Genomic DNA, 23,084 nt, shown 5'->3' with positions numbered 1-23,084 from the left:
TATCCTCTTTGATGTACTAGCGCAGTTAACATTGTTATAATCCTAAAACAGCATTCCTCAAAGACAAGTCCTGTGAGAACTGATTATTTCCATGTATCATGGTGACTATTGTGGGGGTTAACCCTCACCCATGGCATTAGTTAAAAGCAGAATTGTATTTTTTGTTGACTTCAGTTAGCTGGGGATATAGCAAATCCAAGGGATGGATCTCTTACTTGCAAGCTCATGTGTCCTCTGATAAACTGTTCTTGAGCAACAGGGATTCCCAGGAACAGAGTGGGGTGCAGTGGCGAGGGCTGAAGCAAAAGAGAGAATCAGCAAACATTTATGTAACAAGTAGAAGGGAATATTTTTGACTGATTTGTCCCTATCACTCCCCCTCCCCCAACAACAAACCCTGAGGGCCCTGGTCACCACAGGCAGTGCACAAAGAAAACACTAAAATAAAATGTGATGACCTCCCACTCCCAGCCCTGCTAGCCCCTCTAAAGCAGGGGTGGGCAAACTGTGGCCCTCCAGATGTCCATTGGCTACAATTCCCATGAGCCCCTGCCAGCTAAAGCATGTCTAGTATTGTCAGTTGAACTTAGGACTGCACTTGGATTGAAGAACAAAGTTCTAATTCTTCCTGAGGAATACAGTTATTTCACAACATTCTTATTTTTGCAATTTCAGGTAGGCAGGTGTTTAAATAAGACCCTGTGATCTGTGTTGAGCTCTGGTTGGGATATTTTCCATTCAATAGTATAACTAAAAACAGCCTTCTGCACTGCAGTGAGAGGGGGAGGGGAAATACAGGTGGTGCAGGTAGAAATCCTTTTCCCCATGGAAACATTATGTTGGATCCAAAACAATTTTTAAGCAGTATTTTTGTTTTGTTGTCTTATGGTGATCCTGTAGGGTTTTCAAGGCAAAAGATGTTCAGAGGTGGTATGCCATGGCCTGCCTCTACATAGTGACCCTGGATATACTTGGCAAGTCTCCCATACAGATATGTACCAGGATTGACCCTGCTTAGCATCTGAGTTCTCACAAGATCAGGACAACTTGGGCTATCTGTGTTAAGGTACACATATTTTTAAATTAAAGGTAAAGGTATCCCCTGTGCAAGCACCGGGTCATGTCTGACCCTTGGGGTGACGCCCGCTAGCGTTTTCTTGGCAGACTCAATATGGGGTGGTTTGCCAGTGCCTTCCCCAGTCTTTGCCGTTTACCCCCCCCCCCCCCCAGCAAGCTGGGTACTCATTTTACCGACCTCGGAAGGATGGAAGGCTGAGTCAACCTTGAGCCGGCTGCTGGGATTGAACTCCCAGCCTCATGGGCAGAAAGCTTCAGACAGCATTTCTGCTGCCTTACCTCTCTGCGCCACAAGAGGCTCTTATGTTTACAACAGACCAAACTAACAGGATGTGCAACCTGCCCTATGAGCTTTTTATCAAAACAGGTTGATTTATCCTGGAGCAGCATTTGAGGAAGCATTTGAACTATAGCAGGAGAGAGAGAGAGATAAGAAAGTCATGCTCTATGGGTAGAAATCCTTCCATCTATGAAAATGTTGCCTAGGATTCACAAAAGGTGGTGGGTTAATGTAATGTACAAAACATAGTCTTCTGTTCACAGATCTATCCCGGAAATGTTATAGTCCCTGCATATTTTCATATTTAGGCATTTACACAGTTCCTTATTTTAGAAGCAGACCCATTCATAATATTAAGGTGCTTTCCAAAATAGTGTGTTCTGTGTTGGCTGTACAAACATCCAATCTTCTGTTCTTTTCTAGTAGGTTCATTCTGAGATGAAAAGTCCTGATGATGTCATAGTGAGCGACTATTAGAATATGACATGAAGGATTCCAGGAGGAAAAAGCGAGCTTCAACCAGAAGAATGACCTGAGAAGTTGGACAGTTTTCCTTATGAAGCTCTCACTGATTATCTTTTTATCTTTACTTATATTTACAGGAACTGCTAAAAATCACACATCTACTGAAGGTATGATCTTTCTGATGCATAATTTTATTCTGAACTTGATAGTGAAAACAATGCAGGTTTTTGTTCTTCAGGAGTCTGCAAAACCTGTCTGACCACAGAAAATCATTGCATTCAAATCTCACAATAAAATACGGTTTGTGCAACAAACCATGGTTAGTCACCCGTGTGTAAACCATGGGTTGTCTGCTTCTAGGCTCTCTCCCATTCCCAGCAGGGAAAACTTTCTCCCTACATTGCCACAAAGGGTGAGACAACTCAACCAACAGTGGTTTATGAATTCAGAAATAACAACAACACATGTTTAGTACTAAATGTGGTTTATGAATTCAGAAATAACAACAAACCATGTTTTGTACTAAATGTGGTTAACCACAGCTACAGCCCTAATTTGAAACCACACAGGTGCTAACACTAGCTTTTGTTGGACTATTAGTACTCATAGCATGACTAGTTGGGACTTCAGTGATAGTTTGGCACCTGAATGGAGCCAATAGTGAGAAAGGAAATTGGTGTAATAATAATATAGAATCATAGAATCATAGAATCATAGAGTTGGAAGGGGCCATACAGGCCATCTAGTCCAACCCCCTGCTCAACACAGGATCAGCCCTAAGCATCCTAAAGCATCCAAGAAAAGTGTGTATCCAACCTTTGCTTGAAGACTGCCAGTGAGGGGGAGCTCACCACCTCCTTAGGCGGCCTATTCCACTGCTGAACTACTCTGACTGTGAAAATTTTTTCCCTGATATCTAGCCTATATCGTTGTACTTGAAGTTTAAACCCATTACTGCGTGTCTTCTCCTCTGCAGCCAACAGAAACAGCATTCTGCCCTCCTCCAAGTGACAACCTTTCAAATACTTAAAGAGGGCTATCATGTCCCCTCTCAACCTCCTTTTCTCCAGGCTGAACATTCCCAAGTCCCTCAACCTATCTTCATAGGGCTTGGTCCCTTGGTCCCAGATCATCTTCGTCGCTCTCCTCTGTACCCTTTCAATTTTATCTACGTCCTTCTTGAAGTGAGGCCTCCAGAACTGCACACAGTACTCCAGGTGTGGTCTGACCAGTGCCGTATACAATGGGACTATGACATCTTGTGATTTTGATGTGATGCTCCTGTTGATACAGCCCAAAATGGCATTTGCCTTTTTTACCGCTGCATCACACTGCCTGCTCATGTTTAGTTTACAATCCACAAGTACCCCAAGGTCTCGTTCACACACAGTGTTACCTAGAAGCGTATCCCCCATCCATTAGGCATGCTTTTCATTTTTCTGACCCAGATGCAGAACTTTACATTTATCTTTATTAAATTGCATCTTGTTCTCATTTGCCCATTTTTCCATTGTGTTCAGATCTCGTTGAACTCTCTCTCTATCTTCCGGAGTATTTGCCAGTCCTTCCAATTTGGTGTCATCTGCAAACTTGATGAGTAGTCCCTCCATCCCCTTATCTAGATCATTAATAAATATGTTAAAAAGTACCGGGCCGAGCACCGAGCCCTGAGGTACCCCGCTACTCACCTCTCTCCAGTCTGATGAAACACCATTGACAACAACTCTTTGAGTGCGGTTCTCTAACCAATTCCCTATCCACTTAACTATCTGAAAATCCAGATTGCAGTCCTTCAACTTATCCATCAGAACATCATGGGGAACCTTGTCAAAAGCTTTACTAAAATCCAAGTAAACGACATCAACCGAATTTCCCCGATCCAGCAAACCTGTTACTTGGTCAAAAAAGGAAACCAAGTTGGTCTGGCAGGACCTGTTGGAGACAAATCCATGCTGACTTCCTTGGATCACCAAATTGTCCTTCAGATGTTTGCAGATCGCTCCCTTTAATATCTGCTCCATTATCTTCCCCACAACAGAGGTCAGACTCACTGATCTGTAGTTTCCTGGGTCATCCATTCTCCCTTTTTTGAAGATCGGAATAACGTTTGCTCTCTTCCAGTCTTCTGGGACATCTCCAGTCCTTAAAGAGGTTCCAAAGATGATGGACAAGGGCTGTGCAAGTTGTCTGGAAAGTTCTTTGAGCACTCTCGGGTGCGTTTCATCCGGACCAGGGGATTTGAACTCATCCAGTGCAGCTAAATGCCTCTAAATGTAGTCATAACATGTACAAGAAAAAACTTCCCTTCTAATTTAGCTGGACCCTTCAAGTCTCTAGTGAGACTCTTAAATATTTAATATTCATTTATATTTAAAATTCATTCATTTATAGTCCACCTTTTTCACAGGGACTCAAGGCAGATTATTCATCAGATGGTTTATGGCCCATCCATTTCTTTCAACACCTTAATCATTACACCACCCTGAATTTTAAAAGTTGCGGTTTTGTCAAAGGGGTTGACCAGTCTTAGAAGTACTTCTAGTAATGAAGAACTGTATAGAATAATAATAAGACAAAAAAGCCTTACACCAGATTGAATATAACCTGGCTTGGCACAGCATAGCATACAGCCAAATTCAGGCACTAGACAACTTCAGTGGGGCTGCCAATCTGGTCAAAGTCTGCAGGGTTTTGGAATACACAAACCATACCTGCATACCTGGAGATTGGTGAGAGATAGTTCACATATTCAATAATAAATATCCTTGACATGGCTCTCCCAATGTTTGCCATGACGATCTTATAAAGTCCAAAAGACATACGCATTCCTAAGTACCTCCAGATGCTGACTTCACATGTTCATTGCTTGTCAGTTGACAAACAGGACTGCCGCAAAAAGCATTTACAGTCTGCCACAACTGTTCATTAGGTTGGATATAAGAAGGGGAAGGGCAGATGTTTCTAGTCCTGATTTTAAAGCCTGCTGAATAGAATATCAGGCATGGCTGGATAGATTAGATGGAAATTATTTATTACATTTTTATACAGCCTTCCCTTGCGGCTGAGGGTGGTTCAAAGCACAGATCATTGTACATGTCCCAATACACTCCAAAAATTAAACTCAGTAAATTGCTACAACGTTACTGAATATTAGCATCTCCTCCCCACCCTCCCTGCCGCTCTGATAGCAGGGGTGGGAATAATAAGTTCCGCCATGTTGGGATTGTTTTAAAGTCTTTTAATGGGTATTTTAATGGGGATAGGACTGCTGTGACCCGCCATGAGCCTACGGGGAGTGGCGGGATATAAATCCAAATAATATATAATATAATATAAAAATATTTAAACCATTCAGCATTTAACCATTTAAAATATAACCATTGCTCAACAGATTGGCCGAACTGTATCCTTGCGATGTATCCAGTGGGCATAGCTGGTGGGAGGGAGTTCTGGGGGCCCCAGTAGATGTTAGATGTTCTCTTGGCAGAAGAGCTCTGGTTTACAGGCCCTGCAGAACTGTGCTAGCTCTGGCAGGGCCCGGATCTCCTCTGGGAGCTCCTTTCACAGGCCAAATATGGGCCCTCCATATCTCTGTCTATTACCAGGCAGAACACACTGTTCGTTTTAAAGGTAGAAATCAGTGGGAAAGCATGGTAATTATGATGTCTGGAGATTAATTTGGATAATGCTACCTAGTGTTAGGGGAAGAGAAACCCCACAAATACATCTTCCTCTTGAATCATCTTTCTCCAGTTGACAAATCCCTCTCTTTCGACAGCAAAACTCAGTGTTTTCAAAAATAGACTGAGGTATGAAGTTTCTCCAGGTTAACAGACTCAATATAAAAGGAGAGAAGACTAGGATGATGTCAGTAAAACATAGTGGGTTGATTCTATTTCTATGTACGTCTCTCAGGGTTAATTCATATCTGCTGGTGATTCTGTGGTGATCTTTACCTGGGGTACACTAAGACCCACCTAACTAAAACCAGTACTGCGCACATACAGATGTATCATTTTGTAAACCAGCAATTGTTCATGTGGGGCTGTATAGACACAGTAATTTCAACTTTTTAAAGCTACAATGATCATGCAGGCTATGGTAGCTAGACCTCAAGTAAAGGTGACCCTGAAAGTTCCTGAGATATTTGCCCTGGGGAATCTGACAAGTATAAGACAGCCACGTATAATGTAGAAGTGGAGGAAACTGTGAGACCGTTTATGAAACCGCACAACTGCATATGGAAAGAGATGGGCAGAGGTTGTGGGCATGCCACATTTCTGCAGTTATGTAAAACTGTGCTGAAGTTGCATAAAATATATTTATTTAGATACTTATACCCCACTGTTCTCCCTGGGTGATTCAAAACAGATTCAAACCATTGTTTTTCCTTATACTCCCATTTTTTGTCTCAAGGGACCTACACCAGCTTCAAACCATCATTCTCCCTTGCTCCATTCTATCCTGGGAAGTCTGTAAAGTTGAGAGAGAATAAGTATCCCAAGGTCACTCTTTGAGTTTCCATGGCAGAGTGGGGATTCAAATATGCCTCTCCCAAACCGTACTTGAAATTCTGATACACCACATTAGCATTCAGTATCTTCAACCATGCTCCAAAGTTTAAGAGCTGGATTTAAGGACATTAATACACGTCCATTTTATTACATTTCATTCTGGCTGCATATTTTTATTATTTATTCTGGGATTTCTTGACTGCTTCCTCCAGCAAGCCAGTTCGAACGGTTTCCAACACAATCAGATATTATTACAGTAAATCATATAATGCAATATTTCATAAAAGTTCATTTACATTTAAACATTATAATTAGATGGACTAAAAAAGATTAAAACCAGCAACCAGCTAAAAACTCTACTTTTTTGCAAGTTTCTAATTAGGATTTGAAACTCTCTGTTCAGAGCTGAAATAGAGAAGAAAAAGGAGCGATGAGCGATCAGAAACTAAAGGAAAATAAACATATAACAGTTTAGGCGAATAGATTCCGTGGACGAAATAAAGGCCTCCTTCTTAACCACAATGAAGTCTGTGAGAGCACATTTCCCATGGTGTTATCCTACATAGCTGAAAGGTGGTGTGAATAGCACCACCACATGGGTAGAAATAATATTCATGGACTTATCTCTCATGCAGTTGATGTTCTATTGGGAAAGTGGGTGCCAATTTGATGGGAAATACCTATGTAATTTATTCTGTCCATGTGATTATTAAAGATATCCACTAGACGGTGTGGGGCAACACCACAAAGAAATAAGACACCTGTAAGTTTTTTGAGAATATTAAAGTGTTTTCAAATCTAGGAACAACTGAGAATTTGTATATAAGTTCTATCTGCAATTGGACCAGAAGCGGAAAGTAATAGTGAGGGATCCAGAGTATAACTCCTCTACCTCTGAAATCAGATATTAAATTCTGACTTACCTTTGCAAGCTAAATATTTTGGGGCATTTTTAACAGACAAACTTGTTCCGTTATGATCTCTGGTAATTATTTTGCTAAAGCTAATAGGATTGGAAGAACATTTCAGAGCAGGTCACCTATTGAGCAAATATTAAAGCCATATTTTGACATCTAAAGTTCATGATTTCTATAGACGTTTCCAAGATACTGATTCCAGTACATGATGAGGAGGAAAAAGAGGAAGAGGCAAGTAGTGAGAAGATTACTGAACTACGTCCTATTGTACATGAGATTTATATAGACAAAGGTAAACCTTAGCATTAGAGCAAATATTTTGCAATATTTCCCTGATTTCTTTTTAAATTACCTTTTAAAATATCATACTTTTATTTAAGTCATCCTGCATTACAGTAGAGTAAATCATAATCATCTGGGCCGATGGATCAACTAAAGCTTTAGCTGATTAATCAATGAGAACTCAAAATAACAAGTACTACCTTTAACATTATCTTTGCTACAATGACGCACACAGCACATTGTAGTGTAAAAAATTAGTGAGATATTCTTAGTAAGACATAACTGAGAATATTTGGAATTAAAAGTTAGTATATGAAATGAGTTGGAAGCTACCGAAGCAGTAACAGACACTAATTGAGTATGATATGAATTTATGTATTAGAGATGTTTGTATACGGTAAGGTAAAGGTAAAGGTATCCCCTGTTTTACCATTTTTTCTTCTTGTTTTCTAAAGCCAGCAGAAGTTGTACTTCTATCACTCCAGCCTGCATTAAAAAAAATAGTGCCATTTTCCAAAGACACAAGCACCTTACATTCCTAAGCAGACTGATTTTTTGATAATCGTTGTATGCCATTTATATATATTATAAAGGTAAAGGTATCCCCTGTGCAAGCACCGAGTCATGTCTAACCCTTGGGGTGACGCCCTCTAGTGTTTTCATGGCAGACTCAATACGGGGTGGTTTGACAGTGCCTTCCCCAGTCATTACCGTTTACCCCCCAGCAAGCTGGGTACTCATTGTACCGACCTCGGAAGGATGGAAGGCTGAGTCAACCTTGAGCCGGCTTGTATACAGTACTCCACTACATATTTGTGCCTGGGGATGATGGGTGGGGGGATGCTGTTGCATTTATTTGTGGGCTTTCTAGAGTCAGCTGGTTAGACACTGTGTGCCCTACTTGCCTCAGACAGGTAAATGAATGGCTGAAGGTGTCCTATCAAAATCAGGGGAGGATCATGTCAAAATAAATGGTGCTATTTAGGCTGAAAGTAAGATTAAACACAGCATTGAAAATATCGTGCACTTAACAAAATTGGAACCTAACAACAAAGTACATTTTCCTGAATATAAGCTCACTTCCCCAAATACCTGGATTCTTTACTTTGTATCAGATGCTCTGTGTTAGCAATATATCCTGAAACTTGGTGTCTGACAAAGTAAGCCTTGACTCATGAAAGGTTATAGCCTTGAAAAAATGCTGATGGCCTTTAAAGCAGTGGTCCCCAGCCTTTTTCAGGCTGGAGACCAGGCGGGGGAGAGGGAGGCCCAGGGACCTGCGTGTTTGCACCCGGGCCTCCCCCCTGTGCCACAGGCTGCGCTGTGGGAGGGAGGGAGGCACGCCCACTGGCGCGCCAGTGCCTGCACCTCCCTCCGCCCCCGCCGCGGCCTGGTACCAAGGGCCTCATGGCCCAGTACCAGGCTGCGGCCCGGGGGTTGGGGAACATGGCCTTTAAAGTACTACTGGACTTGAATTTTGTCCTACTATTACAACCTGACTATTCACCTGGCACTATCTTCTTAGAATGGTACTTCACAAGCCTGGGATATAATCAGCTGTGAGAGAAATGCTCCCAATTTCTTGCCAACTGGTTTTTAGTTCTCCTGACAGAGAACTACATAGGATAAATGACAGAAATCTAGATGTCCAAAGGTTGCAACATCTGTAACACAAATGGTTGCAGAATTGTACCAGACCAACAATTGTCACTGTAGTTCTCTAGGCTGGGTTGGGATCATTATAGCTTATACAAAAGAAAAAGATTCTGTTCTTTACTTCTCTTATATATACCTAGGTATTTCAGAACATCAACCAGAAGACAGTGATGCCTTAAAGTTGCACAACAGTTTGCAGAGCTTGCGAGAGTACTGTAAGTTGCACAAAAACATACACAGACAGAAATTTCTAATTGGTTTGGGATCATGTATGTCATATATACTTAGTATATCATCAGGCCTATAGATTGTCATTCAGTCTTCTGAGTGGATTGTATGATCACACAAAGGGATATGGCTACAATCTTACTGAGTGTCTTTCCTACAGAAAGGTTTTTCTACTTTTAGACTCCACATTGACACATCATAACATTAAAAAAGGGTCTGTCAGTCTGACATGTTGAATGTCTCAAAGCCTCCAGATATAGCCCCACCCATATGAGGAGGCTTTGGAATGTTCAGCGAGCTGCCTGAAGGGGTCGGGGAACCAGCAAGTGGCTTTCCCGATGGGGGGAACCACTTGCCACCTCCCTGCAGCCTGATGGGGCAGCGGGGGAGGGGGGAGGGAGACGGCAAGCAGCTCTCCTGATGGGAAAGACACTTGCTAGCTCCTTAAACCTCCCCTCCACCCTGGAAGGCAGCAGGGAGAAGGCGACCTAGCTCCACTTGCATTCCAACACACAATGGGATTCACAGCTAGTTTCTAATAAATCCTTTCATGTTACAGTAGATTTGGAAGTATGATGTAGATCACACTCTCATTTCGTAGGCACGTCTGTTGGAACTCACTGTTGTTACATAATAACTGATAGCGCAACTTAGAATGCACCCAGTACTCTCCTGCAACTGGTAAACAAAGTAATAGTCCACAATCATTTCCTGTATGGACTATACCTGAAAAGCTTCCTCAACATCAAAACCTGTTCCATGGTGGAAGTTTTTTGAAAATCACTTTCCTAAGGTCCATCCAGATAGATCTATACGTGTCGGCCTTTGCATCTAGATTTCTAGAAGGCATGTGGGTCCTATGTTTTTCTTTGTTAAATGAGGAATGTTGCTTTCTTCACAATCCACAAAGCAGCTAACACACAAATCAAGCTACTCAGCTCAAGCTACTCGACTAAGGTGAACACACAAATGTACTGAGACTGGGCTGCTAAGCATATTCATCTTACTTTGCAGTAGAGATACTCAACAAAAACAAAAATCAAGAAGAGATAATTTCCAAAGAAGAAGAACCTGTAGAAGGTAAGATCACACCATACTGGTCTTGGAACAGAAGCAATGATCATTTCTTAAAAATATGCCTTTTCTTTGATCCTGCTGCCTGACCAATACCTTTCACCAATATTCTTTCACAAATAGCTTCAGATCTGACTTGCAGATATCTAAATTTTGGCATAAATGTTAAGAGTTTTCCTAGAGTAACAGAACAATTCTGTACTACGCCTGCTGCAGGAACCTGGGCTGCAGTGGCATAACTACAGTTAGCACTTCCCTATGGGGATACATTATACAATGGCCAGTAGACAGATTCAGTGGGTTTGCAGTGTTTTCTAAACATAACTTAGGTTTAGGTGTAGAAACTGTGCCACTGTGGTCAGTGGAGGAATTGTGTGGAGGTGATAGCACTTATGATTGACAGGGTCATCAGAACCAATCTGGGGTCACATGCTAAGAAGCATCCATGTCCAGCATGGGGGGAGGGGAGAGGGGCAGGTCACAGGAGTTCCATGCTCGTTGTCAGCAGCACTGCCCATCCTCTTAAAGGGTCCTACACCTACCTCCATCTGCAGCTGCTCACACAGAGCACAGGGTCCCTGAAGGCAGAAGAGGAAGGGTGGTTACCATAGCCGTCCACTGCATTTGAAGGTTTCTTTTGCTTCCCAGAAGCCCAGCCACATAGCCAAGAGCACTCCAGCCTCACCCCTGCCAGTGACGTCTTCACTGTCCTCCGAGGACATTGAGTCTAACCAAACATCTGTCCCCCCCCCGGCCCCCCCAGCATTTACACAAGTCATCCCTGTGAATCTCTACCCCTTAGTGATAGCTTCACAGATCTTCCTCCTGGGTGACAGAATTCCCCCTCATTTCCTAGAGTGGACACACAGTTAAGAACTCTAGAACACACAGTTAAGTATGAATGTTCTCAGAAGTAATGGTTCAAAGGGCTGCTGGCTGAATAGGCACTCTAGTTCTCACGGACATTATCCCATATGGTTATCGGTCTCTGAGCATATATCTAGATAAACTGTATAAGGGAAGGTACATGGTTGCATAACTGTTCCCGTGACCCATACAGTTATTGGATCTATCAATTTCTAGTACAATTTCATCACACCCTTCCTCCAAGGCGCATGGACTTTGGCATGTCATAAGTCCTACGGAGGCCCAGTTAAAGAAAGCTGCTACTAAGAAAAGTAGTGTCTATGAATCTTCAAATACAAAATACAAAAATAAGAATCTGAACTGCATACTTTTTAGCAGCCAATCCTTCAAATTAGCTTGCTTTAGTCTCCCATACCAACAAGCTCTAGGGGGCAGCATCCAGTTATAAAGGATAAATCCTTCAAGACAGCCTGCTTTCCTGTTTCATAATATGCAAGGAAAGCTAGTGTGATCCTATCCCAGGCTAAAACCATGGATTAGGACTGCAGGATTGAAATTTAAATGCGTTTCATTTTTCCTTAATTCTGAGGACGTGATTTCGACAAGCCAGTGTAAATGTTGATAACTAAACTATTTTTTCCCCAAAGCCTAAAATGAACTGACATTTTCTTATTGTGAATTTCAGATAATGAACTTGGACCTCACTATCACATGTACACAAGTGAGCCCCCTATGGAGATGCCTCCAGAAGGTACTGTACAATTAAAATTAACAACATGATTTTGAGTACCATGGCAATGCTTGACTTTGTAAGATGATTGAAGTGTGGAATGATGTGAGGAATATGAGCATAATGGGCTGGATCCTAAGATACTGTCCATCCTCAGTTCTTTGGATCTAAGCCATGAATTCATTGTGTGTTCCTTTTGATATCTGAATCTTACCTGATCCTGACATGCTGCTAATTTTTTTAAATTGGCAGTTAGTAAAATACTAATGGCCCAATAGAAGCCCAGCAGAGCAGGAGCCCCACCCACCTTATAAAACTCTTTTGCAGGTATCAGGAGAAATGTTAGTAAGCAATTAGGCAAAACAAATTTTGAGTCCAGTTGTACCTTTAAGTCCAACAAAGTTTTATTCAAGGTATGAGCTTCCCTGTGCACCCAACACTTCTTCAGATACAATGTATCTTGACATTGTATATGAAGAAGTGGACACGTATACAAAAGCTCATACCTTGAATAAACTTTGTTGGTCTTAAAGGTACCACTGGGCTCAAAATTTGTTCTGTTGCTTCAGACCAAGACGGCTGCCCACTTGAACCTGCTATTAGGCAATACTGTGTACTCACATGTGCATACAAACCTATAATGGCATTAAATATGTTGCAGTTAATGCTGAATGGGGAATGTGTGTCAACACCAACTACCATGCAAGTTCACAGAATATCCTGAAAATGTGCACAAACAGATGGCATCAACAAGGTGTTTCACATGTTAGATCACAGATATGCATCCTCTTCATCTGGGCATTATGCATATTTAGTAGTCAAATATGTGAAATTCTCACAAGCTTGGAAACTGTGCATATTGACAGAATATGCAAAATCCTATTTATGCATATTCTCTTCCATGCTGAATGCACTCTCCGATGTTTATGTATATTCTCAATTCATATTAACTACAACATATATACACATTCACTCCTTGCAGTGCCATGACAATTTGCACAAGGGCGTTTGCCTGAATAATTACGGGGGAAGGTATAGTCTATTAATTATAACTGCATATTACCTGGTGTAGATCAGTTCAATTTAGGGGGCAAACACCTGCCCCCTTGACTCTTTAGATACCCATGAGTGTATGTATGTGTGTGTGTGTGTGTGTGTGTGTATGTATGAAATTAATTATATTTATATACTGGTCATATTCAGCAGCTCTTATGCTAAACTAATCAGGCATTAAATAGGAAAAAAGTTTCAGTCACCCTAGAGATTCAAGCCCATAAAGAACTGAGCCATAGGGGAAAAAGCCCTAGAGGTCCAAGTTCCATAATATAGACATTGCATTGTTTTCTGAAACAAAGGATTTTTGTACCCCTTGAAAATACAACTTTAAAATGTGATTTTTCATCTAATGATCATAATCAATATCAGAACTGTATAAATTAAAATGCAGTTATCATGGTCTGGTGTACACAGGTCACGATGGCTCTTGTATGAGTGCCTACATTAATCAGTTAAGTAGCTAAATGAAGAAACTATGTACACAAGACATCAACAAAAAAGTATGGTTTGCTTTGTAATTGAATTGCTGACTTAACTTTATTGCAGAACTACAGAAACAGCAAAATGTTGGTGAGAATCCAGCCAAAGATCTCTATTTCCAACCAATACCAAGTAAGAACAGATATGGTGAACTGCTGAAACCTCACAGGAATTCCCACTAGTTGTCCAACCTAAACAAGATGACTTTCCCCAAGAGATGCCCGATTTGTCACACCCTATATTTATGGCTGGAGTCTCAGAGAGCTGGCTTTAGATTTTTCAGGAGCCCATGAAAGAAATTAAAAATATTCCAAGTTCCAAGGTACCAAAAGCAACATTTTAGCAATCCAGTAATTGGGTGCCAGGCATCTTTGCAGACCCCTCATAAACAAATGCTCCATATGGAGGCAGGGGGGAATCAGCATACAGATTCCACAGCTGGCACCTGTTACAATGGCACGGCTAACCATCCATCTAAGATCATGGGAAGTGTCCAACATTACATGTCCATTAATGGAAAGAGGCATGATTTTTTTTGCCAATCCCTCCTTTCCAGGACAGATTTCCAATTCAACCTTCATGTTGTTCTTGAGATGTTCCTGGCACAAAAAGCAGCATCTCAAGGGTCATTTTAGCTTATGGAGAGGAGGGAAGAAAAGTTCTGCTTTGCTGGCAGGATGTCATCTTATCAATAGAAATTAACACTAGAAATTACCCAAGATCTGCTGCAAGCAACATAGAATCATAGAATCATAGAGTTGGAAGGGGCCATAAAGGCCATCTAGTCCAACCCCCTGCTCAACGCATGATCAGCCCAAAGCATCCAACCTTTGTTTGAAGACTGGGGCTTGAAGAGGGGCATGTATGGCATGGAGCAGAGATTGAACACTTGGGTGGGTATATCTGATTGTGTTTGAGGGTACAGTAGAGAGGTGCAATGAAAACATAAGTTTGTTTTCTTCTGAGGCTGATGAGAATAAGGGTTAATGTACAAAACCTTGAAGCTGCCTTGAGCTGGGTTCCATTGGATATGCTGGAATAGCAAACAGGTCTCTGGTGAGGAGGCAGTGAAAAGATCAACAATGTGTGAGTCAACTCAATAATACAGAAATGAAATCTGGAGTCTATAACAGCCCTAATGTTAATTTCTTGGGGTGAGATTGCATACATTTTCCTACTTATTCATGCATCATGTTTCAGCCCAAGTCCTACCTATGATTTAAAAAGTAGTTTTGAAATTTAAGAAGTCAACAATCTACAGAAACCCTTATGAGAAACCATTTATAGCTTTGGATTTGGGTCTCATCAAAATGATGATGAACAAGCTGCAGCATACTGTAGCAACTGGAGTCTTCTGAATGACTTCAAGGGCAGGCCCACATGGGATGCAGTCTATTTTTGATGTTAAAGTGGCACACACCCAGATGGTTACATAGGTTTTATCAACATAGGCACCATTTACCAGATTTTGCAAAGAAAGCATTTTTTGCAGCTGCATTCTTGCTTCACCAGCAGCAATGCTGGGTCCAGTATAAGCCCAAGTCAGCCATGATTAGCTGAACTTCACTGATGGTGGGAAATACAATGTCTTTCAAGGCCTCAGAGGCCTTCCCAAAGCTACTTTATAGCAGAATATTTCAAGAAGCAGATGTTTTAATAATCTTTTTTGAATGAAGTATAATCAACACAGTAATATTACTGTTTTTTTAAAGCACATCCTTAAGGAGTTATGCTTTAAATTACACAAAAAGTTAATACCCACCCTCTATATATATATGGGACCTGGAAAGCCCACAGTAGCCCAATCTTGTCAGATCTCAGAAGCTGAGTTGACCTTGGTCAATATTTGGATGGAAGACCACCAAAGAATGCCAGTGTCACTACACAGAGGCAGACAATGACAAATCACCTCTAAATGTCTCTTGCCTTAGAAACCCCTACAGTCACTAGAGGTCAGGTGGCTCAATGACAAATAAGCCAACAACATATAAAGTGGCAAGTCAGGGCAAATGGTCTATAGGTAAAGTATATACACACACACCCCCCATTCAGATATTTGGACTTCCACAATATGAAATGTTACAGACCAAAAATCTGAAACTGCCGATAATGTAACTGAGCTCCACATCCCATTCAAAACACATAGGAAGCTTCAATCTTACCATTTGTTTTCAAAGAGGTTCTATTGAAACAGATGGAATGGCTCCTTTATTAAGGTTCTAAACATTTTATTGTAAAAATACTGCAATCTACCTCTGTGAAATACATCCATTCAACTGACTTTATCATATTTTTCTCTCTTTAAGTTTCAGACAAGATTGGTATGGCTGAGCGAAACTCTCAAGTGGGAACAGAAGGTGGACTGCAAACCCGAGAAGTAGTTATGCTGGGTGTATCCTCGGCGACTCTTGCTGTGTTAATACTACTAACTATGTTTTGCGCTGCAGCTGTATACCATTGTTCCAAACAAAATCGGTAAGTCTACTCATGACATGTAGGCTGAATTCTAAGGACTCATCAATGAGGCCCATAGCAAAGTGTTCCATAAAATTTATTGGCTATCTGTTCCATTGTGTGGCTTCCAAAGCAGCCAACTAGACACCTCTGTAAACTCCGTAAAAAGAATATGATGGTGATCAAGGTGTCTCCCCTGAGGAGGACAGGGACGTCAGTGGGATACAATGCCATAGAGTTCATCCTACAAAGCATTCCTTTTCTCTATGACGAGCTTTCTCAGCCAGGGTTTTGTGAAACTCTGGTTTCTTGAAGATCTTGGAAGGGTTTCCTGAATGGGTAGGAATTAATTAATTTTTTATATTTTTTTTACATTTTGTTGAACATTTATTGGGTAATATGACCAAAATGGTTATGTTGACCCCTCCAAGAATGGCTAATGATATGCCTGGAAAGGTTAGGGGCCTGAGGTAAGCATGTAAACAGCTATGCTTCCCAGCCATATTCTGCACAATTGCGTCACTTTTGGAATTTCTCAAAACTCTTGGGGCTTTCTCAGTGGTAAAAAAGTTGAGAAAGGCTGTTCTAGGGCAATTGATCTCTGTAGTCTGGATTGAGCTGTAATTCTGATGGATTTCCAGGTCACACCTGAAGGTAAGCATCCCTAGGTAGGGTCTACAACAGTAGAGACACGTGTAAAAGCAGCTGCAGAAGATCTTGCTCAGATGAGCAAAGTTGTTGTGGCAAAACAAAGAGAAAGAGACAGAGATATGAGGGTCCAAGGCCATCAAGGGCTTTGTATCCGATAGCAATACATCAAATTGATCCCAGTAACTGATGGGCAGCCAACAGAGTGCCTGTAGAATGGGATTAATATGCATACTCCATCTAGCTCCTGAACCAACCAGAAAGGACAGGCTAGAAAAATAAACTTGTTGTTGTTAACAACAACAACAACAACTGAGGCTGGCATTCTACTCTGTACCAACTGGAGTTTCCAGACTGATTTTGAGGGGACACCAATATACAGTGCATTACTGAGATCAGGGTGTAAACTGCACGGAGCTTTTATTCCAGTCCCAGGTCTATTCAGTCCCTGCCGTCTACACAGAATGCAATTTCCGTTTGGATTTGGGGCGATTTAAATTTTCCTTCTGCAGCAAGAAGGATTGATCCGGAGTAACCCTACCTTTATTGTGCAATATCTTAGAGTGCTTTTAACCCTCAATATTTTTCAAATCTGGATTGGGAAAGCAAGCTCCATGGTAGAGAACCTCTGATAGGCCACACCTGCCCATGTGACAAGCTTGCCTTAAAAGAGAAGCCCCTAATTTCTCTCAACTTCTGTCGGTTCTGGATTTTTTCTCCTTCTCTGCCTTTTTCGATCCTCTCCCCCCCCCCTCCAAGAAAATAAAGAGGCTCCCTGATTGGCTCCTCTCCCCCCTTCAAGAAAAGAAAGAAAGAGGCTTGGCTCCCCCCCCTTCTGAACTACCCTAACCACGTGCAGAACACTTTCCTGTTTCAATGGGGAGGGGGGGGAAGAGGAAGACCTGAGTTCAAAGCGATCTGGATTCAACAGGATTGACAATGGAATAAACAAAGTACAGACTCTGCCATAGTCTCAATGTTACTGTAGCACCGATCCAGGTGGCCAGATCACCTGTATCAAACTAAAGGGTCATATTTCAGGCTAGGCTGAGCTCGAAGAAAGCCTTTTTTTTTTTTTTTGCAGCTGATTAGCTTGAAATAATGATAGGCCCAGAATAACCCCAAAGGTCTTAACTGAGTCAACAAGGGTCAACAGAACTCATCAAAAGTGGGAAGCACAATGCCCTTTATTATCGCTGACTTTAATATCGCATTGTCTTTGCCATTTCAGGGTTTAGTTTCAATTTGTTCACCCTAGCCAATTTACCACATCATAATGGATTGACATGTGTATCAGCTGCACAAAATGTGCCTTCCATGCAGCATTTTTTAAATGAGTGAAGGTCTTTAGAAACAGCAGACTTGAGATCAAGAGAATTAAAAATATCTTCTCTATGTTGTAATCTAACAAAGACTGTTGAAATAAAAAAATTAACAGTGTGCTACTTATACCATGTCCATACAATGTGTCTGGTATGTACCAGGATTAATGACTGGAGCTTATCTTGATTAGAGTCAAGTGGGTCCTATTATTCCAGGTTGCCATTGAAACAGAGTAAGGCAGAGGTAGTCAACCTGTGGTCCTCCAGATGTCAATGGACTACAATTCCCATGAGCCCCTGCCAGCATTTGCTGGCAGGGGCTCATGGGAATTGTAGTCCATTGACATCTGGAGGACCACAGGTTGACTACCGCTGGAGTAAGGGATTACAATGCCAGGTCTATCATTTATCTCAGCGTATTACTCTGGCAACTGTCAATTAAAATAAACCAGGCCATCAAAGTACATAAAATAAACAGGTAAATCTGAAATGATATTGTCAAAATAGCCTTTAGGCTAAGAGCAGACCATACAACAGCTTAGAAAGATGGAACCCTTTAGTTAAAAGTTTAAGTACAGGGAAGTATTTTGGCTTGGTGCCTGAAGGAAAGTAAGGTAGGGGCCAGGCAAGTCTCAAGGGGGAGGACATTCCAAGGGCAAGGTGCCACCACTCATATGTCACTGATCACCACCACACGGTATGCTAGGAGAAGAGGAAGTCCTTCAAGTACCTCAGCTCTTTAGTGCCTTATAGGTAAAAACCGGTACTTTGAATTGTACCTGCACACAGATGGGTGGCTGTGAAAGTTGGACCATAAGGAAGGCCAAGCATCAAAGAATTGGGCTTTTGAACTCTGGTGCTGGAGAAGACTCTTGCGAGTCCCTTGGACTGCAAGGCAAACAAACCGGTCAGTCCTAGAGGAGATCAGCTCTGACTGCTCCTTAGAAGGCCAGATCCTGAAGATGAAACTCAAATACTTTGGCCACCTCATGAGAAGGAAGGACTCCCTGGAGAAGAGCCTAATGCTGGGAGCGATTGAGGGCAAAAGAAGAAGGGGACGACAGAGAATGAGGTGGCTGGATGGAGTCACTGAAGCAGTAGGTGCGAGCTTAAATGGACTCCGGGGAATGGTAGAGGACAGGAAGGCCTGGAGGATCATTGTCCATGGGGTCGCGATGGGTCGGACACGACTTCGCACCTAACAACAACAACAACAACAACAACAACAACAACAACAACAACAACAAGAGATGGGTAATTCACATAGATCTTTTAATACAGGATTATACAATCCCTGTAACTAGCCTAAACCGGCTGTTGCAGTCTGGACAAATGGGAATTTCCAGGAAGGCTTCTGAGGCAGCCCCACATAACTGAGCTTTCATGGTAGGAAGGACTGTAGCACCATTCTAAGGTTATCTGCCAAATAGAAAATGTTCCGTTCAGTAACACAATACTTGACAATGTTAAAGGAATGCTCTTTCAGTATCTAACACAATTTTAACCTTTTGATCAAACATATTTTATTTGTGAAGGTTTTTTTTTTAAATATAGCTTTGGTAGCATAATGAATTACTGGAGGAAGAGCTTAAAAATCCCCTCCACCTCATCACTGTAAATTCTCCCCCAGAGGTAATCTATGACCTGTTAGAGGCTTGAATATGCTGATTCTCCTCTCCCCCATTTAATTGACAGTCAGCTACTCTCGATATATCATGCTTCCTGCATGGAACATATTTTGTCTTTCACATGCTGTTTTGAGTGCTTTTCTTTGGGTTAGCTTACAAAGTTTGGGGTATTTTGGGGTATTTCTGGGGAGTTCCTCAAGAGTTCAGAGAACTGAGTTACACTGAATATGTGTACTGGGTTTGTTCCACGAAACCAGGGTTCAAATCTATATACATCATGCTGAATAGCTTGGAGGCTGGTATACAATGTAATAAGGAAATGTGTGGATATTTTACGCAACTTCCAAAAACGTGTTGCTTATATTTAATTACTTCTCCCCTTGTTTTCTAGGAATTCCGATGATTACTCTCTTAGTTCTGACCAACGAGGTCGGTTTTTCTCATCTGATTCTTCTTCATATACTCGAACTGAAGACAGCAGTTTGTTATGGAACGAGAGAATGTTAAGTGAACAGACTGGCTCAGAGATGAGACATGAAAGTGCATTATCATTTCCTGCCTATGTAGATGAGATATCAACATTCTCTGATGAGTCAGCACGCACTACCGAAAGAGACAGAGCAGAACAATATGGGCTGGGACCATACCAAGCAGCACCACCAAGTATGCCACCACCAGCTGAGGCAGTGCCACCAGCTCAGGAAGCCCCGCCAGCACCGGCGCCAGCAGAGGGGGCCCCGCCAGCACCAGTGCCCGCAGAGGAAGCCCCGCCAGCACCAGCACCAGCACCAGCTGAGGAAGCCCCACCAGCACCGGCACCAGCTGAGGAAGCCCCACCAGCACCACCTCCGGAAGCACCACCACCAGCTGAACAGCCGCCACCAGCAGAATAGTGCTAAATGAACTGAAAGACAAGTGAATCCAATGATGATACTACCATCTTGAATCCCTGAGTTGATGTAACAATGGTTATAACAATTCAAACTGCATGAATTTATGATTAAGCAAAGTTCATATTTTGCTCCTTCTTAGGAAGAGAAGCGAGTTCTGAAGTAGAGAGGAAACGTACGGGGGAGCTGGACAGCATGTGTTTGAAGGCATACCTGTGTATTAAGGCTGAGGTGCAGCAGAATAGAGAACGATGCGTGGACAGAGAAAAAGCTGACTAAAAATGTCTCCCTATGAAAAACTGGGAAGTTTGTATCATAGTGTGCTCGGGGGGGGGGGGGTGCGTGGGAATTAAGCAGGCATTGAATCCCTATCCAAAACAAATGCTACATAAAATTTTATGGATAAAACCTCTGAACAATAAATCAGCTATGTGGATGAAGCATCGTCACCCTTTCCTGCAGCTATAGAATTAGTGGCTTTTCCAAGCTGTTTAATATCCTTAAACTGGGGCTGGGAACAATGGACTCTCCATATCAGTGTTGCTAATTTGGGAGAAAGATGAAGCAAATGAAATTTTTCAAGTAGAGATTAAGCAAAATAAAAGTTCTACCCACTTAATGCCTGTTTATCAAGCTGTTGTCAAAAACAAGGCAGAAGACAGAGAAACACTGGCAACTCTTCCTCTGCATCTGGGGCGTAAACTATGGGGGGCCTTGGGACTCAAAGCCCACCTGGATATCCTGGAGGGAGCAATGTACCCCTAGGCTGCCACGTAGCATCATAAAACTGCTTAAGCCATCAGGGCTGGTTTTGTTTGTCTTTGTAAAGAGAAGTGTGTGTCTGTGTGTGTGCAGGGGGGGTAGGGGGGGGAGAGAGAATGGAAGGGGGAAGGAAAAGATCAATCTATCAGGAGGCCTCAGCAGCTGGACTGAAGAATGTATTTCCTATAGCCTGCAGCACAAACTCTGATGTATGTACTGCTAGAGTAGACCATTAGCACCTTAGAGACCAACAAGGTTTTGGGATAGGAATGCTAGTCCCCAGGGGAGATCTGGGGATCCCCTGGGATTATAGCTCACCTCCCAGAAACAGAGATCAGTTCCTATGGAGAAAATGGCTGCTTTGGAGGGTGGACTCCTGATCCTGCGTTGAGCAGGGGGTTGGACTAGATGGCCTGTATGGCCCCTTCCAACTCTATGATTCTATGACTCCACAGCATTATACTCCACTGAAGTCCCTCCCTGCTCCAAAGCCTTCCCTCTCCTGGTTCCACCCCCAAGTTATCAGGTATTTCCCAATATAGAGCTGGCAACCCCAATTTGGGGGTATAAACTTTCAGGAGTCAATGTACCCTTTGCTGATGTCTAACAAAGGGATATCTGCCTGTCTGCCCTTTGCCACACAAGCTTGCAAGGCCAGACCTTAATCTATCAAGGCAATTTCATCAGCAGATAAGTCTTCTTGAGTGCAAAATGTAATTTCCACCAAGGAGACAGGTGAGATGATCTTTCCTGACTGTCTCCTAGCCTGGTCCATGCATGGTTACCTTTCAGCCTGTTTCTCCAGCCTGCCAGCCCTTTTGTCTACCCTGCCTGGATGCAATCTCTTTTTGTTACCTTTTTGGGATGCCCCTCTTCCTGTTAACTTAATTAGAGCCAGGAAATCCAGAGTTCTGAATTCCCGGACCTGGCTTCTTTGAAATTCTTTTTTGCTGTTCCGTTAGCCCAAAGCGTGTAGTCTCATCCTCTCCGCTTGCAAAGAAGCAGAGTTTTCACTCTGCTTCTCTTTCCCTGGAACTTTGAGACATTTACTTGTCACACTGAAGCACCCCTTTGAGATCTTTGGAAGCTCTGCCTAGAATCCCTACTCTCAGCCTGTGAATCACTGAAACAGACAACGTACTGGAAGATAAATTGATTTTTGGTATCTTGGGACTTGCAACATTATTTATTTATTTTCATATTTATATACTGCTGCGCTCCATTTGGACTCACAGCGGTTTTTCAATAAACAGTATTACTGGATTTATTGCTTCATCTAGGCAAGATGCTTTACTTTTATTCCCAGTGGAGTTCCTGTACCACTTTTTAAATAATATGTTTTAATTATATGTGCACGTCTTCAAAGGTGACAATTTACTTTCCTATTTGACCCACTTATATTTAATGCATTTATCTTCTATTGTATAAATATTATTTAATAGTAAAGTCAGTAATGGTAACAGATACGAAGTCCACTTTTCGGATTGGTTAGCTTGCATTTTTTAAAATAAGCTTATTGTATTTTTACTGGATAAGACAAGACACAGGCATAAAAGCAAAACCCTATCACATTTTTTAAAATCAGAGGGGCATGGCCTCAGTATGCTCCTTGTCAAGCCTCCTAAATACATGAAACCAGTTCTAGCTCTATGCCACAGTTTTGACAAACTTACTTGTTTCTTGAGGGTATCCTATGTGTTTTCTGCGCATTCTTTTTGTATTGATGTTATTTCATCTCATGAATGCATCATCAG

General features: G+C 42.0%; 1 protein-coding gene across 2 annotated transcripts; it reads left to right on the top strand.

The window, feature by feature from the left end:
• The first annotated feature begins 1,835 nt into the window (after nucleotides 1-1,835).
• LOC143841213 (uncharacterized) lies at nucleotides 1,836-21,370 on the top strand. 2 transcript variants are annotated; one of them, XM_077345244.1, is made up of 8 exons: nucleotides 1,836-1,989; nucleotides 7,432-7,545; nucleotides 9,332-9,406; nucleotides 10,434-10,499; nucleotides 12,046-12,111; nucleotides 13,693-13,758; nucleotides 15,933-16,101; nucleotides 20,070-21,370. In XM_077345244.1, the coding sequence occupies exons 1-8, from the start codon at nucleotides 1,914-1,916 to the stop codon at nucleotides 20,569-20,571; spliced, it is 1,134 nt and encodes a 377-aa protein (XP_077201359.1). In that variant the 5' UTR covers nucleotides 1,836-1,913; the 3' UTR covers nucleotides 20,572-21,370. The 2 variants fall into 2 exon arrangements, with proteins under 2 accessions (XP_077201359.1, XP_077201360.1); XM_077345245.1 differs by having other exon boundaries at nucleotides 1,851-1,989; nucleotides 7,416-7,545.
• Nucleotides 21,371-23,084: the final 1,714 nt, after the last annotated feature.

Source organism: Paroedura picta, chromosome 7, assembly GCF_049243985.1.
Source record: "Paroedura picta isolate Pp20150507F chromosome 7, Ppicta_v3.0, whole genome shotgun sequence".
Lineage (NCBI taxonomy): Eukaryota > Metazoa > Chordata > Lepidosauria > Squamata > Gekkonidae > Paroedura > Paroedura picta.
The sequence above is the reverse complement of the archived record's forward strand: the minus strand, read 5'-3'. Positions and strand labels throughout refer to the sequence as shown.